General features: G+C 41.4%; 1 protein-coding gene across 1 annotated transcript in view; it reads left to right on the forward strand.

Annotated features, from left to right (window-relative positions):
- NDST4 (N-deacetylase and N-sulfotransferase 4) overlaps positions 1–25,354 on the forward strand; it is a 68,248-nt gene that overhangs the window by 21,383 nt on the left and 21,511 nt on the right. The window contains exons 3-6 of the mRNA XM_030272047.4: positions 13,814–13,901; positions 18,137–18,291; positions 24,212–24,397; positions 25,169–25,297. Of these exons, the coding sequence (XP_030127907.4) occupies positions 13,814–13,901; positions 18,137–18,291; positions 24,212–24,397; positions 25,169–25,297 (558 nt within the window). The remainder of the gene's footprint in view (positions 1–13,813; positions 13,902–18,136; positions 18,292–24,211; positions 24,398–25,168; positions 25,298–25,354) is intronic.

The following is a 25,354-nucleotide window of genomic DNA, read 5'->3' on the forward strand; positions in this document are numbered from 1 at the left end:
GGCAGTTTTTCCACATCAAATTCAGACATTTCTAGTGCTCATGTCTCGTGCCAAGGTGACTTGTGGCACATTCCTCTTCTACTCTTGCACTGGTTTCCTGGATTTGTACAGATTTCTTGAATCCTTTCTCCAAAATAAGTCTGAAGTCATAGGTTATATCAAACTGGATGTATTTCCAGGATACATGTAGTACTCTATTTAATTTAGCCTCACTTAGGGAATCCATAGGAGCCAAAAACCACATCTGCTTAATATCAACCCCTCAAGAGACCTGCATTAACCTGAGCTTTAAAACAACACATATTAGTTAAAAAGAAGCCCTTAACAGTTGCTTCCTGCACAGAAAATATTACTCTGAAGTGATGGAATAGCCTTGTAGAAGGGCCAGGCAGTGCAAACTGCAAGAGCAGTCATAATTATTTCCTTAAAAGCACTTGAAGCAGCAATAAACACATTACCAGGAGCCCATCTATAACGCAGCTCCTTCAGGAGCAGCATTACTTAAGTGACTTTAAATATGCTTTTGTCATCCAAATGGGAGCAGAGGAACGCTTAGGGCAAAAGCTCCATTTAGGACTCTTGGTATTATTCAAATGATGTGCAAGTGGCAGTGCCCAGGAAAAGGGTGGGTACAGGGAGGGATGGACAAACAGGTGAGGAACTGAGAAAATCTCCAATAAGAGAGGAGACATGTGAGACTTCAATTATTTAGCAATAATTAGCCAGGCATTTTCTGTCAACCTCTGTGTCACAATGAAGTATAAAGCCAAATATTTAACTAAGTCTGGCTTCAAATTCTTAGACATAGCCATCTATCCATCCACCCCTCTAGCTTTATATACATATCCTCACAGAAATTACATCCTCACAGAAATCTTTGTGTTTTCTATGAATATGGCCAAAGATCCCTTCAATTACTGCTTTTACTTCCAATGTTCTACACCTCCACCTGTCTTCTTTCCATGCAGGCAGAAAAAACAAAGTACTAAAGAGTTTTTCATCTCATGGGAAATTCTAACATAAGAATATTTAGCAATTTAATTTTGTCATTTTGGGTCAACAAAATTTCTAGTGTTAAATACAGTAACTTATAAAATAGTCACACCCATTCTATAGATAACAACTTAAGATATTAAGTTAGTTCAGAATTTCTCTCCAGGAATTTCAGGGAGAAAACAAAACTATTTTTATTTATTTCCATTAAGAATTGAATTTTCAAAATTAACCAGAAAATTAAAGGATAAGTTAATAAGAATATCCTGCAAACCAGTGTATCAGTTAAAACACTTCACAGCCTTCTTTAGGAAATAAAGCCATGGATCGAGTACTTTTTTCCCATTCAGAAGCACAAATTATAAATGTCCTTTACCAAGCCATGAAAATGTCTCTAAATGTTTGTAAGCCTTACTCTTTTCTGCGTTTCTGTTCTTTCTGCTAATTACCAGCACTCTCATCATCTACTGTTCACATTTTTCATCCAGGCAGCACCCGAACACAAGTGGCATCTGTGGTGTTGCACACACTCAGCTCCTCTAGCACATCACATCCCTGCTATTTTTAACACTTCTGATTGGAAAAGGCTGAATCCCTTACCTCAGAGTTTCATTTTTTAATTGATGTCGTCATTTAAATGGCATTTTGGCATTCAGTTTTAAAAAAACACTAACTAAATCTATTAAAACTAATACCACCTTCCCAATAATTTATGGCCAAGGTACGGAAAAATTCAAAGAGCTAAAGGTTAGGATTTTAATTTTCCTTTCAGCCTACTCGTTCAGTCATTTATCCTTATACTAAATGGGTGGAAAATCCTTCCAAAATGGCAAAGTGACAAGGCAGAGGAAAATTAAGTTCATATTCCTGTTACTTGATCAACATGATTGCTCCAGTGAAACAGCTTCCTGTGGCAAAAGGTTGATTTATGAAAGGCAGAATGCTTCACTGGAAAATGATTCAAACAAAATTGTGTTCTGCCAGCTCATCTGCTCTGGCAGACTAAAGGAAAAGGGGGCAGTTCATAGAATATTAAAAAAAAAAAATTCCAAAGATCATAATTAAATTTACCTTTGGAATTGCTGATCTTCCAGAAATTAAAAAATGTAAGTAATTCACACTTTGCTGAGACATTTCTTTAATACAAGAATTTCCCAAGAAATGGATATTTCAGGTTTTTGCTGCCTCTTCATTTCATGTAAAAGGCAGAATTATTAATGTAGCTTTTACATTACATATTAGATCTAAAATACCAACACTGAGCCAATTCTTAAAAGTTGTCTCAATAATCCACTTGAACTGCCTGGATTGAATCAGACTCAATTAAAGCCATGGGCTTCAGGACCTGTGTGTTTTTCACCCCAAAACATCAGCCCTTCAAGTAAAAAATGGTATAAAAAATGATGGAATTCACATTTTTGACAGGAGACTGTATTTGCCTGCCTGGCCCAAACCTCATGAAATATTGGCTCTTAAAGCTGTCAGTGATTGTTGAAAGCACAAGTGCTTTTTTGGTGGAGACCCAATTGTTTTAAGAGGGCAAATCACATGGGCAGCAAGGTTGTACCTGGGGAAAAGCAGCCTGCTGAAGAGCAGGGTAAGGGAGAGAGGCTCAGGGGATGAGGATCAAAGTGCTTTGTCCATTTTCCAGTAATATTGAATCCCTCAGGGCTACAAGACTGAAGACCTCCTTTACAATAATATTTACTGTAGGTTTTTCATCAAATTAGCACCAATTTTGGGGAATTAGTTTAATATACATGTATAAATAAGCATTAATCTATATGAATCTGTAATTAATAGAGATTAAATACTCCATATTAATTCAGGAGTTCCAGGGACAATGGGAACTGCTGAGGCTATGCTCTGCATGGTTAATAGTAATAATAGTAATAATAACAATAATGCATTACTTTTAAAAAATAGGTTCAGCTGCAAAATGTGAAGTCTTTAATAAAAAAGCTCTGCATGTCTCTTCCTAGTAATATATCCCAAGATTTATGTGCATCATAAACAAATACATCTGTGGTACTATAAAATGTAATTCCACTGTATTTGTTATTAGGAAAGGGAATACTGTTTCCCATATGCTTTCCCTCTTATTTCTGCTGTAACTGGGCACAGGCTGCCAGTACATTATCAGGAAACAAACCCACCCATCCCTGCTGTAAATATTCCAAGGTGAGTGTTAAATACCAGAGGGAATTTTGGGCAGGAAACCTGTGCCTGGAAAGAGCCCGCTGTAGGATGGTTAAAACCTTCAACTGCTCCAAGCCAGCTGAGATTCCACCTACAGAAATATTCTGGATTATTCATTTCACTGGTGACCTAACTCGTGGGGTGTGCTGAACCCCAGCAGAGGAGAGAGGGGGCAAACAAGGGGGAATGCACAGCTCAAAGGAGAGCTTGAGGAATAAAGAACATTTTCCACAATGGAAAATAGCACCCAGCTTTTAGCTCTTTATCATCTTACAGCTGCAAATTATTTCCAGGATTTGGATATGCACCTTATCAAACAGTCCTGTTTGGCTAGCAGAGATTACCCAAGCAAAGCCTGTCACAGCAATTCAGTATTTGTGATTTTTAACAAGCTATTCCCATATAAAAAAAAAATTATGGCATTACCCTTCAGCTGTGAGAGTAATAGAATCTCTCACTTCAGAAATGAGTAGAAATTTAGTGTAACAACTATAATTAAAAGCTTGATAGTTTGCTGAACATATTTTTCCCAGTTTAATGATCCTGTGTTACATGAATTCATACTTTACACTGCAAGTAGCTACAGTTTTCAATGGGAATATTTAAAGGTAAAAGTGCTGCCTTTAATGATTAAGATCAAAAGCAACTAGATTTAAAAGTTAACTGCCTCAGTAATGCCACTTTCTGGCTGCCACCAAAATGCATATGAATGGCTCTGAAATAGGAATGTGTTTTAAGCAAAAACCAACTCTTTCCCCCCCAACCTTTCTGCGCTGCTTCTGGTTTTTAAGACAATGCCATGCAAGAATTCAATGTGCTGGTGAGATCAGCTCTCTTCCCTAATCCCAAGGGTTGGAGACCTATTCACCACAAGGGTTCACAACCAGAGTGCTCCTGTATGTGGAAACAGAGAAAAGCCAAGAGTTTCAACTGTTATGAAACTTGGGAAAGGATCCCAAACTCTGATTTTTCACTGGATTATTATTGCCACCAGCCATTATTACTCTTGGAAGACATACTGCTCCTCTAGGGTCTGCTCAGAGATCAGCTGGCTTGCTGTGGGCACTTCCACAAGGCTAAGCTGGAAAAACCATGTAGAGGGGCTTCCTGTTAGCAGAAGTTTCCTTCCTAGGAAGTTACTGGAAGGACTGAAATATTTCATCACTTTTCCTCAATTACATTGGACAACTTGAATTTCTCAAGGGTGCAGGTTTGAGGGTTTTTTTGCCAGTCTGTATTCCAGAGTGATCTGAGGAAGAGCAGTAATTCAGTTTTACTCTGAGTGTAATATTTCTGCTTATGGGAAAGGTGTGGTGATACTTTTGAACTCAAAACATTTCCTTTGACTGTTAAAGAGATTTGTTCTCAACTTTACCTGAAATTACCTATTTTTATGAAAAAATAACCTACTGGAATTTCTGAAATCGGTGATTTCAAATGTGCCAGCCTCAGTTGGTAGTCTGGATTCATTTTGTTGGATAACACACTGGCCTTTCATGCTTCTATTCAAGAGAACTGAGTAGAAATCTAAGATGGGCATTGCCATTTTAATTTGGATCTTTCAGCCTCCTCCTCTGGACAGCTCACTATGCTGTCTTCATGCTGGGAAGGATAATAAAGCAGTGGCAAACAAGGAGGATTTTCCAGGATGGAGGGATTTTAAACCTGTCCTGGAGGACAATAAAGATTTTAGCTCCCTCTGCTCTGAACCTGAAGGAGCAGGGGGTGGCAGAAGCACTCTGATCTCTGGTGAAAGAGATGCGGTGTAAAGCAAGAACATTTGCTCTGAAATTCCCTTTTCATTCTACAGAAACATCCAATTCTAGTTATCAAAACACTGAAGCCAGCTCCCTGGATAATGGAAGACAGCATCACAAAGAAGGAAGATAGGTCAGAGAAGTTAAGCTCTGCCAGACAAGTATCAAACATTTCAAAAATATTAAAAAGCAACACTCAATCCTAGTGGTTTTTAAAGCACACCCTTACTCATCAAAATTCTGCAAACTGAAGGTTTCACAATAACCAAGGAAAATATTTCTCCAGACTTCTCTGGTTTCTGAATTTTATGGAGAGGCTGGGCAAAGGGCAGGGGGAAAAAACCCCAAAGATACGGAGGCACATAGGGAAAAAACCCCAAAGATATGGAGGAACTCTTTTAAAGCCACATGACAGATCCATCATTGTGCCAACACACCCACTCTGAACCCTGAAGGACACACCTCAGTTTGGGGCATATCACCTGCTCCAATCTCTCCTTTATGATTGAATGTGTAGTGGAAAAAAAAAAAACTTAATTCCCCACCACAAAGCATATACAGCAGTTAGCTTTTAAGCAGTAAATTTAAGGCAGGAATTTGACATTGCTGGTAGGTGCCCAGAGTTTTGAGATAAATGTACATGATGAGAACTTGAAGGAAGTTTTATTTTTGTGACAAGTTATCTGAGTGAATGATTTCCAAGGGCAGTGAAGGAACAGAAAATCACTCTGATTAAACCTTAGTAGATTCAAGCCCATAAATTAAAGAAGATAAATAAGGTAGCCTCCATTAGTCTAGCCGTTAAATAATTTATAGCAACTGCATACCCACCTGTAACATGCTGTAGAGTTTTTTTTAATTTTTTTTTTTTTTTGCTAAAGAAAGCAAGTCTGGAGCAAGAAGACACAAGAAAAAGAAAAAAATATACAACTCAACCAAAATGCAGTTGTTGGCATTACCTGTCTTTTACCCTATATTTGTATTGTGCCAAAGAGAAAGAGATACTTTGATCATTTTTTTTTGGCATGGCCTAAACATGACCTGAGCTAACTAATATCCAGTCTGGGTTTTATGTTGGTGACACACAGCACAGTGACTGACACCTGCAACAGCACCACTATGGCTCAACATGCCTTTTTTTATTAATATACTACTTTAGACTTTAATATTGTCTCCGTAAAGCCTTGAGATGGTTTTGCTGTTCAAGACTTATTTTAGGGACTAATTTTGTGATTGCTTGTGGCTGACATGAGGGTTCTATCCCTGCCTTTTGGGCCTCTTCCTTGGTAGCTCTACAGTGGAATTAGAGGGAGACAAACCCCACCTGCCTCGTGCAGATGAGGACCTGGGGAAATAGAGCATCTCTTATTTCATGGGGCTGTTATGCTGACCAGGCTGAACTGCAGCCATAGGGAGCAGAGCCACTGAAATTAAAACAAGCATTCGTGATCAGGTTGTTTCAAAAACGGGACCAATAATCCTTGATCTCCCACTGGCAGATTGCCTTCCCCTGATTCCCCTGCCTGAAGAGCCTTTCTTCAAGAGATTTCTTTTGCTGAAAATGCTTAAGCTTCTGAGAAGTCAGAACTGATAAGAAATAATCTCTAAGCCCCTTCACTGCTCAGCTCCAAGTGCCACCAGCTCCTGTCCCTGCTGCATGAACCTTCAGGGAGGGATCCTGCTCAGTCCCAGCAGGCTCCCCACAGCTCAGGGAATTGCCACCTGCTCTCAGCTTGGGCACAGGCTGTCTTTTCCCCTTCCAGGACTTGTCAGCACATTTGGATAGTATTCCTAGAAAATCCTTCAGAACCAGCAGCAATTGATACTGGAGACCCTCAGTGCTCTCCCAAGCAGGCTGTAAATCTTCTCAGCAGGTAGGGCCAACACAGAGCAGCAATCACTGCTGGCAGGAAAGCACTGCAGCTTCTCCCTGCTCCTGCAGCTCCAGCTCCTGTGCATGCTCCCAGCCAGACCTAATTCCTTGGATCCTGCCCAGAATGGGGGGCAATTGCCTTAACTCCCCTCTGTGACCCTGGTTAAAATAAACCCTCCTTTTTATTCACACTCTATCTTCAATTCCTACTTTCTGCCCTGTTAGACTGTCCCCTTGCTCCTCATTTGAGCTTTTTGCTGCTAGATGCTCTACCAAGGCCAGGAATTCCTTTTTCCAAGAAGAAACACTGGATAACTGCCATGGATATTTTTATGTATCTGTGCACCCACACTTGTGCAGTTGGTCAAGGTGCTCTCACTGCTGGGCTATCTGTGTCACACTCAGCATCACCTCTCTTCTAATACTAAATCAAAAGCCACCTCCTGAGTGCTCAGGGATGTTATTCACCACTTAGTCATGAGGGAGTAGTAAATTTGGTGCAGTACCACCCCATTCATCTCCTTCAGCTGAAACTGGCTGAACCTCTACTGAGACAGATCCATTCCTCTGGGTCAAATTAATGCAGGTAGTCTCCTGACAGTTTTCTGACTTTAGGACAGAGTTACAACACAGCAGCAATAGATCTGATAAACTGAATGTTCCATGCAAGACAGAAAAATCTTTTTTTTTTTTTCTGTTTCCAATAAACATACTACACGAACACGTGTGGATCATCACCTTTGTCTTGCTTCAGAGAAACCCACCTATCCTGTCAGACCTCACACAAAGGCAGCCAGCTCCAGGGAAATGCTGAACAGGCTCAAGTAATAGCTCTACAATGAAAAATAGATCTGCAGCCAGAGCTGGCTGTGTCCAACCCCAGCTGAGAGCTTCCTGTTAATTATTTATATGGCACTATGGATTCAAGTTATCCTGTGATAAAATTATTTATATGGCACTATGGATTCAAGTTGTCCCGTGATAAGGGTGCTTCACAGGAATAAAAGCACGAGGAAATGCAGTCCCACCCCTCAAGAAGGCAGGACATAAGTGCTGGCTGTGCCCAGTGCTCTGCAGTCAGCACTGGGAGCGGCACCATTTGTAGGCAAACTGGGTGAGAAGTGTCTCCAGGTCTATGAGATTTGGCAGTTTCCCTCTCATCCAGGCCCTGCTATTCCAGTCAGGTTTGGCAAAGGGTATAGGGCAAGTGATTTCAAAATCCCATTAGAGATTTTACTAACTTCAACCCCTAAATTGCCCTCAAACTCTATCCACTAAGTCAATAATGTGGATTCTTCCTAATTCCTACACTCTGGTATTATCTGCTATAAGCATAGGAACTGAGCTTAAATCCTCACCACACAGAAATCGTCAACTCAGCTTCTCTGGGCTTATAAATTCCTCACCAAGTTGAGTTTTAACAAGTGCAGATACAGCTGAGTTGATTGTTCCCCTTACGACAGAAATTTATGCTCCAATCTGAAAGCTGAAAATAAGGAACTTGGAATCCCTGTCTTGCAGTGACCCCATCAGTAATGTCAGGCTAGACATCACTTTTTACTGACAGCTTTCCTGTCAGAAAATAGCAGTGGCTAGTTATTTCACACCTTCCTTACAGTCATCACTATGATTTTAACTGCTTTGTGGTATTCCTATCAATTCCAGTTCCGCCAGCTTTGAAAATTGCCAAGACCACAGCAGGTTTAGTCAGATTTTTTTTATCCTAGCATAGATTTCAGGGAGGGAGCAAGAGCTGGAAGAGGCAATCAAAAAATCACACCCTGACAGCAGCTGCTTGCAGTGCAAAGAAACATTGCTGAAAGTACTCTTTGCTTTTTCTTTTTTCCTTCCGAAAAATTTCAGCTGGAAATTTAGAGTAAAAACTATTATTTTATAGTCCTCCAACTTTGCATAGACCACCAGCAAATTGCTGCACAGAACAGCTCGAGAATGCATCTCAGGGCTTTGGAGTTGCACAAGCATTAAGGACAGATGTTAGGGACAAAAAAAAAATGAATAAATGCATTAAAAGACTTCTTGGTATTAATGACAAGTATGTGCCATAAAAACCTGAGAAAACTGTCTGGAAGTGAAAAACAATTTTGGTTGGAAGGAATTCCTGGAGGTGATCTAATCCAAGCCCCAGCTCAAAGCAGACGTAATGTTAAAGTTATCTATGTGCAAATATTTCCACGTATTTTCTGCCCACAGTATATATAAATAACAAGTATTGTGTTTACAGTGAGCATATCCATATTTTATACACACACACGAAAGAGCAGAAACCTGCAGCAGTGCAATCACTATCCAGCACTAGGATCTGTTCCCAAATGAATAATGACTTTGAGTAATGGCAAACGAGCCCATTTTTGACAAGACTCTCAGTCATATCCCTCAGAAGGTGATGGGACAGTGTAACCTTGGCCAGGTACCCCTGGGAAACCAGGCACTGGCACATCCTCCCATGCCAGAAACACTTCCTCAACCAGTCTGTGCAAGTAAAATAACTCAAGATGACAGCAAATTGCAGACACACTGCAAAGCAGGGATATCTAACTTCCCCTCCTTCCAGACTGAGTGAAGAACTCCCTCACCTACTGTGCATCCTCACCAACAGGCTCTGTGGTAAATTGGGATGGTGTTTCCTTGGGCAGCTTTCCCTTGTGGAACGCCCCAGAGCACCATGACCCCACAGATCCTGCCAAAGGCACGGGGACCTCCAAGATCTGGAGGTTTTGCTGCTTCCCAAAATTCACATTCACAGCATTGCCTCTGGAAGGGCACATGTATGAGCAGGAGCCCTAATGAAATGCCAGGCTGTCTGCTCCACACTGGGGAAATGTCAAGTCCAGCAAATCTTGTGTCCTTCCCGTGCTTTTCCTGATGCTCTCAGTTTCTGAGAATATTCCTGAGACACCTCTGAGTGTCAAGAGTTTGGTTCTGTTTTGCAGAAATAACGTTTAGAGGAGTCATAAAGATATTCTGACGGCTGCAGTTTTCAAGCTAAACAATGTCGACATCTCAGTGACTTTTAGGATTTTTCCTCAAAACTAGACTAAGTTTTCACCATCTGATCTCACAGACACCGATCCTTTCTTTGCCAAGGGCCCTTCTTGTCTCTAATGCTGTTCCCTGCGGTGGGAACAGAATGAAAGGCACATGAAACAATACTGGTTAAGAGAATACTAGAAAAAGGACAAGGACCTGTGCATCAATTCCCATAAGGAATCCTTTTTTGGTTTTACTGAAGGTTCAGGGATCACTCGCACACACACAAGCCCACAGCTGCATGTACATCTGTCTCTCTACAAACAGCCCCAATATTGACCCCCAGTGTGAGATATGAGATTGTGTTGGTTCAATCCATGTGGCAGCTGCCCTCCTCACCCCAAACACTACCGCCCATGCAAGGAAGGGCTCATGCTTTAGCAGCTCTATTGATCCACTCAGACCTTTGGGGTGGGAGGAAAGCCTCTTTAATTACCTGGGCTGACTTTCAGGTTCTGTTTTGCCCTAACAATGGCTTCAGAAATCCAGTACTGTGTTTTACCATTGTTATCACTTAACTTAGATTTGGAGTTTTGCTCCCCAGAGAGGCACCTTCTTCCTCAGCCCGGCCAGCCCATGCCTGGCATCAAAATCAGGCAAAGTCATTTATTTGCCTTCTCTAAGGATTTGAAAACCTCTACACTTCCCTCAGCCAGAGGTGTTTTGACCTTTAATTAAAAGGAAAATTTGTTGTCTTCCACTCAGAAGGCAGCAAATAATGAACTCATTAAAATGAGGTTACTGTTCAGGCCTTAGAGCAGTAAGAGCCGAAGTCTCATTAGCAGCTAACAATCCAGAACACAGCACATAAATATACCTAATATGGCAGAGCAAAATGCCTTGGTGCATTAAATTTGAACAGAATCAAATGTTTACAGTCAATGATGTCAGGGGCATGAAGTTTTAATGTACTTAATGAAGGAAAGCAAATTGCTTCCTATTAGGCATGAAATGTTCCTGCAGAAATTGCCCCAAAAAGTTTATTATGTGAATGAAGGATAGAGTTATAATTAACAAGGACATAGCAAGGAAATATCAGATTCTTCCTAATAGATGCACCGATTATGAAGAATAAAGACATGCAACTTCAAATCTACAAAAGGTAATTATATGGATTAATGTAAAAAGCTACTGAATGCAATATAATGAAGAAACTGTATCTTATGAGTGTCAGAGAGAAGCTTCACTGACAAAGCAAAGAATCAATTAATAAAGTTAAATCCGTGAGTTTTGAGAGATTCCAGGCAATTAAGGGCTTGTATTTGAAAGAAAAGCTTTGATTACCTTAAAAAAAAAGCCCCTGTCTTTGCTCAGTCAGGCACAGAGACATGCCCCTTTGTCTGTGCAGTGTGCTCCGTGGTTCTTTCTTTGGCAAAGATAATTATTAAGCATGATCTATTCAACTGTCCAAAAATAACCACCTGTGGGTTCAACAGGGAATGCTGCTTGTACTTCCACAGGCATGCAATGGATGGGGATGGGATGGGGGAAAAGGGGGATGCCTGTGAAGCCAGGGACAGCAGGCAGAGTGGGAATAGCTGTGTGGCACCTGGCCTTGGAAAGAGAACAGCTTTCCAGCTGTTAAAATTCAATTGCTCTTCTCCACGCTGCAGAACCCTCAGAATCAAATAAAATAAACACCTTCTGCCTCCCATGGAGCCTGTGCAAATCCCAGGAAGGTTTCTGGCCCTGGGTGCCAGGGATATGCAGCCTCTCCACTCTTTCATTAAAGATAGGGAAGGCAGACCCTAATCACCAAAGAATTTTTTCCATATTAAGGGTGGGAAAGACATTTAGTGCCCTCCCTCCAAACAGACAAGCAGTGACACAATCAGTTTGGACTGTCTTAGCTGACAATATCTTCTTAGCATTAAAGAGGGGAGGCCACAACAACAAAATACAGCTCCATATTATATAAATTAATATGCATATGTGGAAATTGAAATGGCAAAAAAAAAAATCTTTAGGACCAAGCCAAATCCAGTTTGAGTGACAGATTTGCCCTTTAGACAGAGGAAAAGGCTTGACACACTGCAGGTTCCAGGATTTACATCTTAATCCTCGCTCTGTGTTTTTAATGAGGCCTCACTGGGCTGGAAGGCTCCTGCCTATCCTGCAGCTCTGTCATCTTACTGAGATGTGAGAGGAGCAGGAGAGGAGCCCAGGTGATGAAATGATGTTTGTTCCGTGCCCCTTTTCATACTATATGTTAAGTGATGATAATTTCTCAAGATGTTCTTCCCTCAAAGGAAAATTAAATTGATTTTGCTCAGCCCATCGGTCTTTCTCAACATATCTAAACTGCTCTAGATAGCTTGGAAAATTATATTCTAAAATATAACGACTCATATTCTATGCTTCTGACTTTAATGGTGTCAATTTAGTGGCAGTTTTTACCAGCTGGGGATTTTCCTCAATGTCTCAGCTAACAGTGGTGCTCATCCGAGATTTTTACATTTTAGTGAACATTTACTTGTTATATATTACGTAAATATAGTCCCACATGTGAAATTGTCACAGGATTGAAATAATCAACTTACTAAATGTCTGGCAAGATAGGCTGGAAACCATACAACTACCTTAATATTTAATGCTAAAGCACAAGATTTACTGTCATAAGATTACTTTATTTCCTTCAGCAAGGAGAGGAATTTGCTTGGTGACTGTTGCAGCTGATAAACACTATCTCAATTTTACATCTTCCATGCCACCCTAAATACATTTCTATTTAAAAAAAATCCAGGCAGATGCACACTGCCTGGAAGTCTCTTGTATTACACTCTCATACCTCAGCTGCTTAATTCCTGGTTTCATTGTTTATCCTGCACTGGAGATACTTCTGGTTTCTAGCCATGTAAGGGTAAGGTCCTTGCTTAAATTAGACCAAAAAACTATTTTCCTGCAAAGTTCAGGGAAATTATGACTGTAGGGAATGTAATTTTTTCAAATGAAGGACAACATTAGCTGGGCTAGGGGTGTGTGTAAACCACTGCAATCATTTTATCTTTGAACTCTGCAAGAACATGAAGGTCCAATCAATAGAAATGTTATTAATAGATAATAGGAAAAGTTCTCAAGGGCCACATAATGGAGACACAGAAAATTGATGAAAAACAGAGTTTATAACCTATTCAGCATTGGCAAGGCCAATAGGGAGAGAAATGCACTCCCCATCTCACATGCAGCACACCCAAATTCCAGAGGCTGGGGATCCAGAGCAGATCTGTGCACAAGGACCAGCTCCACAAGCAGTGCAGAGCTAACAACCAGCAGTAAGCATTAATTAAACTCACACAGGCTTATCCATCTTCTCTCTTTCCCTAGTAGCTTTGGAAATATGTCCAAAACAAAAACTGGACACGTGACCAAGACTACCAATTTCTTCTATAAGCAACATCCTTTCCTTCCGTTTCATTTACAGTGGGCTTATTTTAGCTTGGAGGAGAGAATAAAAATAAGCATTAATTAAATTAAAAATTCAGTTATGACACAGACACAGCTTCTACCAGAGGTCAAACCTGTAGCTTTGCTCATTCACATGCTTTAGCCTGAATTTGCTATTCAGACACAGCCCATAATGGTCCTGCAGGTAAGTAAATCCCAATGCCTTCATGCCTAGATGACAAGTAGTACTCCTAATTTTATTTTGGGGTTTTAGCACATTTTATCAAGCTTCACTAATAACCCAGAGCATGGGTGACCCAGTGTACTTCTGCCTCTGAGTGGCTGGACTCAAGTCCTGCCATAGATCACTGCCCCAGTGGATAATATCCTGGGCCAAGCCACAGAACCATCACCTCCTTGGATAGTCAGGCACTCTACCTTTTCCAGCCATCAAACTCTCATGGAACAAATTAAGCTCTCTGTAATAGTCCTATAATAAAAGATGAGCCTAAAATAATATTAATTTTCTAAATCCATGTTAATTTCTTATTTATTTCAGGCTTTACTAGAGACTCAAAATTTACTGCGCACTCAGGTTGCAAATTTTACCTTCAACCTTGGATTTTCAGGAAAATTTTACCACACAGGTAAGAAGGAACTTCATGCAGTTAAATAGGTGACACAATTTTCAATCTAGCTTTAAACATTCCCTTTCTAAATAATCACTTACTCACTGGGAAATATATGTTCCATCATTTCAGTGTCCAAAGGGGTAAAGACACACTATGGATGAGCTGCTCAGATACACAAGGATGCCATTGGTGTTTTCCTGAAAGATGTGTGATGGTAAATCTTAGTGTTATAAAGGAAGCAAAGTAGTTGCAGAGATCTCACTAATTCCTCAGGAGACAGGCCAGCACAGAAGACAGAGTAATGTTTTTCAGGTGTGATAGGTATGATGATTTATAAAATATTGGAAAAATCATGTCTCAGAACCTCTGAGGAGGCAGAAGTGTTTCAATGGGATGCATCAGATTTTGTTATGCCTGTGAAGGAAATCTGTCTCGGTGATCTGAAAACCAGGAGGGATAATAAAGGAAAATATGATGAAAAGAAATTTGTATTGAAACCTGCACTTCTGTGGAAGAGGAGGCACTTCCACACCTCATCCTCGCTACTCCTTTCTCCTTTTTGCTCCATTTCGTCACAGCACAATACCCACTTTCTAAAAACATTAATTTTTTTCCTCCTCTTTTGCCTTCCCCTTTGCTGCACCTCCACTCTGGCTTCCCTCTGGTGCCACTGAGCCGTGCTGCTCCCTAGTACTGCTGAGGCAAGAAGAGATTCCCTGCAAGGGAGAACCTCCTGTCCTCTTTTCCCAGCACCATAACCCTTCCCACCTCTGGAGACCAGCTCCAAAAGCCTCAGCTGTCAGCCCACTCAGCCACACTCACAGAGTGATGCCAGGGAAACTTATCTGGAGCCTGGGAGAAGGCAGCAAGAGGATGGGAGGGTGAGTTTAAAACCTAGGAATGAGCCAGTCCCTGCTTTCCTAGACTGAGGCAGCTGGATGAGCAGAGAGAAGGCAAAATGACGTGTTTGTATCACTGTCACTAAGTCCAGGCTGCTCTCCCCTTGTGCAAGCACTTAATGCTAAGCAACTGCTGCCCAGGAAACCTCATGGACTAAAGATACAGGCTGGAGAGCCTGGGAAAAACGAGAGGCAGACAGAGAGATGAGCTGGACACGCGTGCAAGACAGCAAAACATGCAGCAGCAGCCTGAGGCTCTGAGCTGCTCCAAAGCAGGAAGGTGGGATCCATCATTTGTGCCCACTGTGGAGAAAGGTGATCCTTGGAGAGGAGGAGATGGAGGAAGAGATGGTTTTACTGTTAATATTATAACATAGTGGGCAGTGGCTGGCAGAGAATATGTAGCCTTTGAAAACCCCACTCCCTGGCCTACCACTATTTTTCCTTCTTTCCTTCATCCCAACACCTTCCATGCTGTCACAGGTTTTCTGATACAGTGCTGACCAATTGCAGGGTTGCTACTGCTGTAGAGAGAGAAAGGAGGAGGATATGCACGTGTGCCCATCCTCCTAAAGCTCCCCAAAACAGCACAGAGCTGCTTCCCAAGCTGAAGCATGGCCTTGGCTCCATGAAGAGGCCTGGAGGCAGCTGGGTTTTGAACAGAGCACTTCTTACAGGGATGGCCTTTTGTCATCTCAGCTTACTGGAAAGCTTGCAGCATATTCTCCATGCAATATACTCTTTATTGACTCATTATAAATAAAGCCTGTAATTACTCCACACGTGGCTTGCTGACCCACAGAGGCTTTTAAAAGCAAGCACTCAACTTCCCTAGTGTGGCATTGTGCTGTCCTTTCCAAAACTTGGATCATTTTAAAACTATGGGAGGAAGATGAGTGTGGGGACGTGTTGGCAGAATAAACTGTTACACATTTTCATGGAAAGATGCTGCTGAAAACTCAGATATTGCAATACATCAGGCCACATCAGCTGGTAAACTCTGCACTGCATTAACACCATTAGCAAAAAGAATGAGCAGACCTTGTTTGTTCTGCAGCTTTAACAAACACTTTCCACTTGTTCATGCTGCAGCAGCTGAAATTAACACTCTCTCAGGATTTGGATTGTAGATGTACAAGATTATTGGTAGCAGCTTTCACCTGTGTAACTATGATTATAGTTTTTAAATATGGGGTTAAACATTATGCACCAACAAACTTGGATTATTACCTGTGTAAAGCGCACTCAAAGCAGACACATGCTCACCCTGTTCATAGGTTTCATGCATTTTTCAGATTTCACATTTAAATGAAGTTACAGAAAGGATTTTGATTGTACAAGAAATTAAAACCTCAAGATCCCTTGTTTAGCCTCCAATACTCTGAATAAGGGGTTGGCTTGAAATATTTAAACAATATAAGCATCCACCAAATTCTCCATTCAAACTTTGCATGAGATTTTTTTGGAAATAACACTACTTAAGAATTCATAAAATCAAACAACATTCTTTTCTAAGGTTTGTGAGAAAAATTAACATCATAAGCAATGCCACTACCCAAGATTAAACTTCCAACCTTTCTGCCTCACCTCTAGCATTACAGGATAGGGTTATTCTTCTTTAAAATGGAAAACATTATGCTTCATCTTGTTTGTTTTTTTGTTAAAGTAAAAGAAGTGCAAAGTTTTATTAGGTGTATATCTAAATTTACAAAGAAATTAATGGGCAAAAGGAGGATTAATTTCAAGAACCACACTCTACTTGAAAAGTTATTAAGGTACTAAATTATACTTTGACCTAAATCTACAATCTCTGATTGTAGTTCTTAATGTATTTCAAAGACCCACTTGTTTCCTCCTCATCCCTAACTCTGGCTTATCAAAGAGATCCTCAGTTGCCTCACAAACTCCATTTTCTCCCTGCTCTGTCCCATTTTGAAAGCCTGTGTTAAGTTTCTTCCCTTGCCCATTCCTGAGTGACTGCAAGTGAAGCACATAGCCCAAAACCAGACAGCAGTCACTCCCAAAATGCAGGGCGCAGAGGGAGCAGCCATCAGGCCTTTCTTTTCAATATGGAATTCTCTAGAAAACATGGTTGTTTTCTTTTGCCAGCAGCACTCCCATCAGCAGGAGAGCAGCTGCCTTAGAACTTGCAGAGTGCTGCAAAGAGGGGAGAAAAGGGTCTCAGTGGCTCTGGAAGAAAGTTTCAAAGTACTGCTCTCCTTGTGTAGTGGCATTCTTCAAAAATCAAAAATAAAAGCCAAGCGCTGAAGTGCAGGCACTGAACAGGCATCTCTGAATGTTCCTGCCAAGTAAACAGTGACATCCGTGGAGCATTTGCTTCCAATGAGTTTTGCAAAACATTAAAGGGCCTGTAAGATGACAGGATTTCCATGTTTGCATCGGGAGACTGATTTTGGCAATTATTTCCTAGACTGAAGAAACATAAAAGCATTCAAATGGCAAAGAACACGAAGGAAATGTGCTATAAACCAAATATTGTTGGGTAGCTTGAAGGTGAAACTACTGGAATGTTACTTTGCCCTTCCAGGCTGGAAAGGCAGGCCAGGCGTGTCTGCAGATGGCAGGAACAGCATTGTGTCCTTTCTCAAATGGAAGATTTTCTTTGTTACAGCCACATGTCCTCACTTCTGCCTGAAGCAGATACCCTTCACTAACACAGAAGGTTTTATTGGGTTTACTTCAAGATTAAATCTGGCCAAAATTGAATACTGAACTCTAATGAATATTTGGAAGCCTTTTGCCATTACAGCTTCGTGCTTTCCATCTAATTGTATTCTAAAACTTGTTTCGCACTTTACCAGAAATTATCAGATTTCAATTCACCACGGCTAATAAAGTGGTAGCTACAAGGAGAATAGAGGAAAAGCATTGGTAAGATTTCATTTTTATCCATATGTTGCCTTTATAGAGAGTATTTTTTACTTAACAGTGACATTATTATCAGGACAAAATGGAGAATAACTGATACCTTTTCTTTAATACTGAACATACTCATTTGTCCAGCTTTCAAAAGACCTGGACAACAGCATTAATATTTCTGGCACTGTTTTGTCACATTAAATCCAAGCTGCCAGGTTATGGGGATGAAAAGATAGCGTGGCATTAAAATAAAGAGAGAAAATGAGGAGGGGGTGGCTTTTAAGATAATATATGTTTAGAAAATGTCCTACTCTTTATATTCAATATTCCCATAGTTCATAAATGTAACAGGAACACAGTGAGACAAGCCAAGGACACCAGAGTTTTTGGCAGACTCTTCTCTGCTTAAAAAGAAACTGTGGGCCTTTCTTGTTTTCTAGTATCTTTGTTGTCCCTTTCTTTCCTCTGCAGGCACTGAGGAGGAGGATGAGGGTGATGACCTGCTGCTGAGATCTGTGGATGAGTTCTGGTGGTTTCCCCACATGTGGAGTCACATGCAGCCACACCTCTTCCACAATGAGTCCTCGCTGGTGGAGCAGATGATCCTCAACAAAGAGTTTGCAATGGTGAGTAAGAGTTCCCGAGAGATTTACTGGGATGCCTTCACTACCATGGCCACGCCTTCCCCACTGGGTTCATGCTTGTCTTATACAATACCTATATATTTACTCAGGCATGTAAACAGAGGCAGTGAGATTAGAAACTCATCCCAAACCCAGCCTGTTTGTGACTCAAACTGAATTCTGTCTTGGCCTTGCCCATTGACACAGGCTCACTGCAGAGGGAGCAGCCCTGCCTCAAGTATCCTGGCAGGACCATAGGGATCAGAATCAGTGGAAACACAGCAGATAGCAGCTGGCCTTCTAAGCTTTAGGCAGCTGTTTGTACACAGGTTATCAGCTTAGTAAACTCTGCTGCAAACATCCTCAGTAAGGCAGGGCAGAAGTCGCAGTGAACCCTAAACCCTGGTGTATGGTTTGGGAGAAATCTTGATGCTGACAGAGCCAACAAGTGAAGCTGCTGGATTTCACTGTGCCTTTTTAAATGACCTGCTTGAAAAATGCTTTTTATATAGCTAACCTCCTGCCAATTTTGACAGATAATGGTGCTTCCCTTTTCCTCATTTGTGCTCTGAACTTCCATGAGCCACCTTCACCCTTTGCCCAGACCTCACAGTGCTTGTAGTATTTACAGCCTTTTCAGGATAATTCTGCTGGCTTATTGCACACAACAAAGAGAACCTGAAATCTATAAATGCTGGCTTTAGGAAAGACACTGTGTGGTCTTTGGTGAGGCACAGAAATACCAAGCAACCACAGCTGCTCACAGGAGCCGAGGGACACAGAGGGGCTTTCTCAGCTGCTTTGGGAACAGCAATTTCCCAGCCCTTCCCAGCTCCAAAATGCCAAGCCCCTTCCTCCCATCCCTCACATGAGCCAAAGCACATCAGGAAAAAGGCAGAGGCAAATGCCTGAACAAGTAGTTGGAAGCAATTTATTCCCTCGTTTATGGAAATATTTCCCTACCAACCTTTAAAGAAAATTAATTTAAAATGGCTTAACTGTTTACTCATTATGCCAGACTTCCCCCTCTTCCCATCGACTGCTTGGCAGGATGATTTCTTTTCCTTTCTACAGTTCTGTTTCCCTGTTAGCCTCATTCCTGGCACAGTCGGCTCATGCCTTTTGTGTAGCCTGGCCCAGAGACCCAAACAGAGCTGAGATTTTAAATGCAAGAGTGATTTTTTTCAACAATACATATCTCAAAAATACACAGTCTCTCAATCTTTAAACCTATGGGGAAATTCTCCTAGTATTTTCAGGAAGCATGAAGTCACCCAGGTCGAGCCACCTTTGGGAGTAAAATCTATAGCATAGCCTGAAAACAGAGCTGCTAATGGAATCTGCTTGTAACTTCAACTCCAGAAAGATAAAGCCTGTGTCCTGAAGGGTAGAGACTCCTTAGGGTGCCTATAAATAAGGAGCTGATGTCAGTGAAAAGCTGCTGTTATTACACTTTTATTTCCTGCTAACATTTCAACAGGGGTTGTATCAACCCCTTGACCTTGAATCTATATGACCTGTACGATTTACTTATGAGAACATTTCTTTTCCAAAGGCTTCCTCTGAAATTCTCTCTTGTGGGAGAAATCCATCTTCCCGCTATGACAGCCTCCCTGATAGCTATCAGAGAGGTCCCAGCCTTGACTTCAGAGCGGGTTTCATTCCTCCCCTGCCTTTCTCATCCTCACCATCATGTCTTATTTGACAAACAAACTCCCTGTTCTGCAGCTGCACTTCTCTAAGCCCTCCAAGTTAAAGCTAACCTCTTTCCATTATTCTTTGATGTCACAAGGTAGATCCAAATTTAAATTAGACTAGATAGAAAATTTGCTTGATGTTACACATGTTTTGTTTGTTGTCCTCTATCTTTATTTAATATTACACTCAGGAGAACACAGCTTGATGCTGGTGCCATTTTCTCTTGCATTTCTCATTTATTGACCATATCTCCCTACCTCCTGCTTTGGCTCCACATAGAGGTGACACTTTGTGTCAGCTTCTGCAAGGAAAGCTGCAGTAATTATTTGGAAGTGTGATCACATTAATTCTTCACCTAATGTGCTCTTTCTTTGTTCACTTTTTTAAACATGGCTAAGGAGGCAACAGGGTTTCCAGGAAAGGAAAACACATCATTATATCCAAGAACAATACTCAAGGTTGCTGCAGATCCTAAATAACACACAAAAGTTCTGTTTATTAAGACCTTCTGGCTCCTCTGGTTGGGAGATAAAAGCCTTGGCTCTGTTTCACAGGGCTTTAAATCCACACCTCCTAACAAGGCTCTACAAAATGGGAGCTTACAATTGCAGCCTGCCTCAAACAGCTCTGTCACAGCACACAGATAGAAATCAGGTATCTAAACAGTTCTGTGCACACAGAACTAATTGCTAATTAGGTGTCTAATTGCCTTGATTTCAGTGCAGATATGGACACCTCTGTGCATGTCCCTTCAAGGATTCCCTTCCACCTACACTGCTTGTGAACCAGGAGACTGCCTTCACCCAGAACCCTCCAAATTGTTCCATCCATCCCTGAGATATTTATCATTTCCACTGCCTAAACGGTGAGAGGAAGAAGCTTCCTCACATCCTGCAATAAATGTCATTGTCCCATTGCTCTGGATCTGGCAGGCAAGCAGGAGAAATTTTGTCTGGCCAAAACCTTATCCATGTGTACCTGAGTGATGGGCCCCACAGCTGCACCATCCATAGCCCCATTCCCAAAGTCCTCACTGCCAGATCTCTCATCAAGCACAAGATCCTCAGCCCCAGAGGAACAAGAGACAGAGATTTTACCTGTGGTAAACTAAGTCACAGGCTACCCAAAGCTCTGCTATCCCTATGTCATCCTATTTATGGAAATATGGATGGTGTGTTCCAGAGCCTGCCTAAGGAAATGGGAAATCAGAATTATTTTTATTATCAGTTGGGCTTGAGTTGATCGTGTTTTGTGGTTTGGGTTTTTTCTCTATCAGAGAATCCCAAACCCTTCAAAGACACTAATGAACAAAATCTCAGATAAAATTTTGCTAACTGATAATTCCTCAAGTATTATTCTCCTTGTTTATAGGCAACACAATGGTACACAGAGAGGCAAAAAAATTGTTCAAGGAGAAGTCTCTGATAGCATATATTCAAAAAATAAAGCAAACCAAGCTTTCCCTGCCATCAATAACAAGATATTCCTTCTCCCCCTTTGTACATCCTTATCTGACAAAAACAAGTAGAATGTATCTAATCTGAAGCCTGTAGCTCTTTATTCCATTCCTTGGACTGTTTGCTCGGTGATTATCTTCTGTGCTCATTTGCGAGTACAGAGCCGAGAGCACAGCAAAGACGGGGCAAAAACTGTCACTGGCTGCACAAGGCAGCTGTGAGCTGACAGGAAGAAGAAACAAAGATGTAAAACTAAATAAATCAATTGAGAACCTGTCTAGCAGCACTCCTTGGCTCCCACCTCCTGCTTACAACCAACTGCAGATGCACATTAGCGCTTCCTCCGCCTGCGCCTCTTGAGCTGCTCAAACCACAAGTACACCAGGAGCTTTTAATACTCCAATTAAATCCCAACAATGTGAGGGCCCAGCGACCACACAGCCAAGGCAAAGCACCTACATGTGATGAAAAGAGCCTAATTTGTCCCATTATTAATATCTGTGCTTAATGTGGGGAAGGAGAGATGCCCACTGGAGATTGCCTCTAAAAATGGGCTGTGAATATAGGATAACATCATCCTGTGCAGCAGGATGAGATTTATTCTGCCTCACCTTATTTTTTTCTGAAATACTCATTTGCTGCATCACCTGCTATCAGACAGAGCCAAAAGGTTGGGCAAACTTAGCTGAGGTTGTATTTAGCTTTTTCATCTAATAAAAGCCTTCACACCTGCACCTTGACTGACAGCATGAAAAGACCTACAGCAGTCATAAAATTTATTAAATTAAAATTTGTGTTCTTATTTTCTCTGCCAATGCAAATCATACCTACATTCCAAACTAAACCAACAAGCACAAATTTTGAAATGAAAAAACCCAATGTACATCGTGAATGTAAAAATCAGGAAATTATTCCTTAGAATACACAAGATAAAATGCTCAGTACAGGTATTTCTCATATCTTGACACACTGGTATACTCCTTTAACACATGAGTTTTCACTCCCAAAGTAAGTTTAATAACAAAATGAGAAGAAAAGGAGAAAAGTGCAAGAGAAAATTTACTAAAAGGGGACACACAGCATTTATTCTTCCCAGGTACACTGCAAATAGAACTGCCCAAAAAAAAGACAATTATTTGATAGTTGTTTCTTCTTAACTCCATACTGTCTATCTGGGTACCTGATGTATTTCTGTGATGAACTATGTAGTGAGCAGGTTTTATTCAGAGGCTAACTTGTGTTTTATTTTGAGAACTCCTGAAAAACTGCTTGATTTTATTTGTGAATGACACATCACCATTTCAGCATTCTGTTGCTACGGCAATTCCAGCATCAAAGAGTAAGGAGATAAACAGGATCTTACACATGTTCATCCAGATCCCTGCTTTGGGATATGTCATCCAGAGCAGTGTTCATTGTCAACCCCAGGACACATTTGCCTTACATCTGTGTTTCTGTGTACTCCCTACCCCACATTTGAAGGTTTGCACATAAAAGCTGAGACGGGATATAGCTGTTTGACAGTCTGAGCATCACAGACCTCTCAGGCATGGCAATAAATGGCTAGCTTTGAAGAAATCTTTTGATACAGCTTTTTCCTTTTTCCTTTTTACATGTCCATGGCAAAAAAAAAAAAAAAAAAAAAAAAAAAAAAAAAAAAGGAGAACAGGGTGACTTACCATCTGTCATTATAGAGCTATGCCCCATTCCACCCTTAAACTGACTCATGCCTCTCAAGTAGGTAACAGCACTAATAAACTGAAATTACATTTTGTTCTCAGTAAATTACCAAATAGAGAGTTTTGGGTTTCTCTTTTACAGGATCAATCAGTAACTTGAGGTCTTTTTAGAAGGAGTGGATCATTTAAAATGGTTGCATTGTGTGATGTAGGAATGAGTGTTCCCTACAGATTTAACTTAATTTTTGCCAATGAATCAAAACCCTTTCTTTGTGAAGTACTTGAGGATGCCCAGCAGAACCTGCTGTTCCTGGAATTAAAGTAATCAATGGATAATATGAGCAAGAGGAAGGACAAAAAAACCCATAAAATAATCATCTCATATTTTAGCCATTTCCCTCTGCACATCAGTTTTAAAGGAGTAGAAAAGAGCTGACATGTCCGGTAGTACTGAGAACAAGATGAATTTGTGTCTTTGGAAGAGATTTGCAAGATAACCTATAGATTATATGATGAAGATGCACATATTTCCATATGGAAATGGAGCTAAGTATAAATATTTATAAAATGTTAAAGTAGTCCAAGCTATTTTTTGCTACCACCTTACTACCATGGAGAAAAATAAGGAGGTTCAGAAGATATGCCGGATATTTATTTATTAAACTCCTATGCCAGAACTAGGAAACAAAATCCCATGCGTGTCACTGCAACATTTTTTTCCCATCTGTTTACTAGCTTAGTAAATAAGTTAGTAAAGCTTTAAAGGCAGTCTAGTGAACCACCTGATTTACTAGCTAAGTAAATAAGGTGGCTCACTAGACCGCCTTTAAAAAGAACAGACAGGTAGGAGGCATATCAAAATATGTGCAATATGTAACAGAATGGGAGGAAAATCTGTTCCACGCAACATAATCCAGGAGGATTCCTCCTCACTGTAATTCCAGTTCCCTCCACCTGCCCTCATTTCCAGCTCGTGCCACAGTAGGTACAGCTCTGGGGACCCCACCACCACTGTGTGCAGCTTTGAGTGATGCCACGGGGGGTTTTTCTGCGTGTCCCTAACTGTGTCCATCCCTGTGGCACCTGCAGGAGCACGGCATCCCCACGGGCATGGGCTACGCGGTGGCCCCGCACCACTCCGGGGTGTACCCGGTGCACGTGCAGCTCTACGAGGCCTGGAAGAAGGTGTGGCACATCCGCGTCACCAGCACCGAAGAGTACCCGCACCTGAAACCCGCACGGTACAGACGGGGCTTCATCCACAATGGCATCATGGTACACTGCATTTCCATGTTCATAGCAATACTGCTGCAGGGACCCCACGGGGCGCTGCTTTGACTGGAGGCCTCAGCTTTGCCAGCATCCTTAAAATTCCCTGGCATCCAGCGGCTTCCAGCCTGCCCAAAAAGTGCATTTGTCAGGCGGTTTCTGCAAGGCTGAAGTTTCAGTTCTGTTCCTGAAATTCCCAGAGGCAGGACTGGGACACCTGCCTCTTACACCCTGTGCATGTGTGCCAGGGGAGAGAAGGCTCCTCCCATGCACTTAAAAGTGCACAGAGGACAGGAAAACTCAGCAAGCCCTTTGGCCTGTCCTACCAGCCAGCTGCAAACCTCTAGGTTGGGTGTGCTAAAGTGAACTGACAAATATTGCAAGGGATGGTTTAAAGTCCCAAAGGCTAATCTGAATATTGCTTGTTCAGACCAAGTCGAAATTGTGATCCCCTAAACAAGGCATTGTCTCAAAACCAAATTCAAAAGTCAATCTGAATATTGCTTGTTCATGCCAAGTCCAAATTGTGATCCCCTAAACAAGGCAGTGTCTCAAAACCAAATTCCTGCAGAGTCCAATGACTGCTGGAACAGACTCAAAATCAGCAGTGTTTTTACACATGTACTCAAATGCTCTACTAAATGCAGGTTTTGGTTGTTGTTTTAGCTGAGTAAAAAAAATTATAAAATATTGAATTGAATCAATGGAAACAAAAGTCCTTCCCCAGGTCGATTATGGCACTGCAATACCTGTAAGCTGCTGTTCCTCTGTTCCCAGGTGCTCCCTCGACAGACCTGTGGCCTTTTCACTCACACTATTTTTTACAAGGAATATCCTGGTGGTCCTCAGGAGCTGGACAAAAGTATCCGAGGAGGTGAACTGTTCCTCACCATTCTCCTGAACCCCGTAGGTACCTTCTTTTGCTGCTTTTTGGATGTGCTGACTAACAGGGGGGAGGGAGAG

The sequence above is a fragment of the Taeniopygia guttata genome, chromosome 4 (genome assembly GCF_048771995.1).
Source record: "Taeniopygia guttata chromosome 4, bTaeGut7.mat, whole genome shotgun sequence".
NCBI classification, from domain to species: Eukaryota; Metazoa; Chordata; class Aves; order Passeriformes; family Estrildidae; genus Taeniopygia; species Taeniopygia guttata.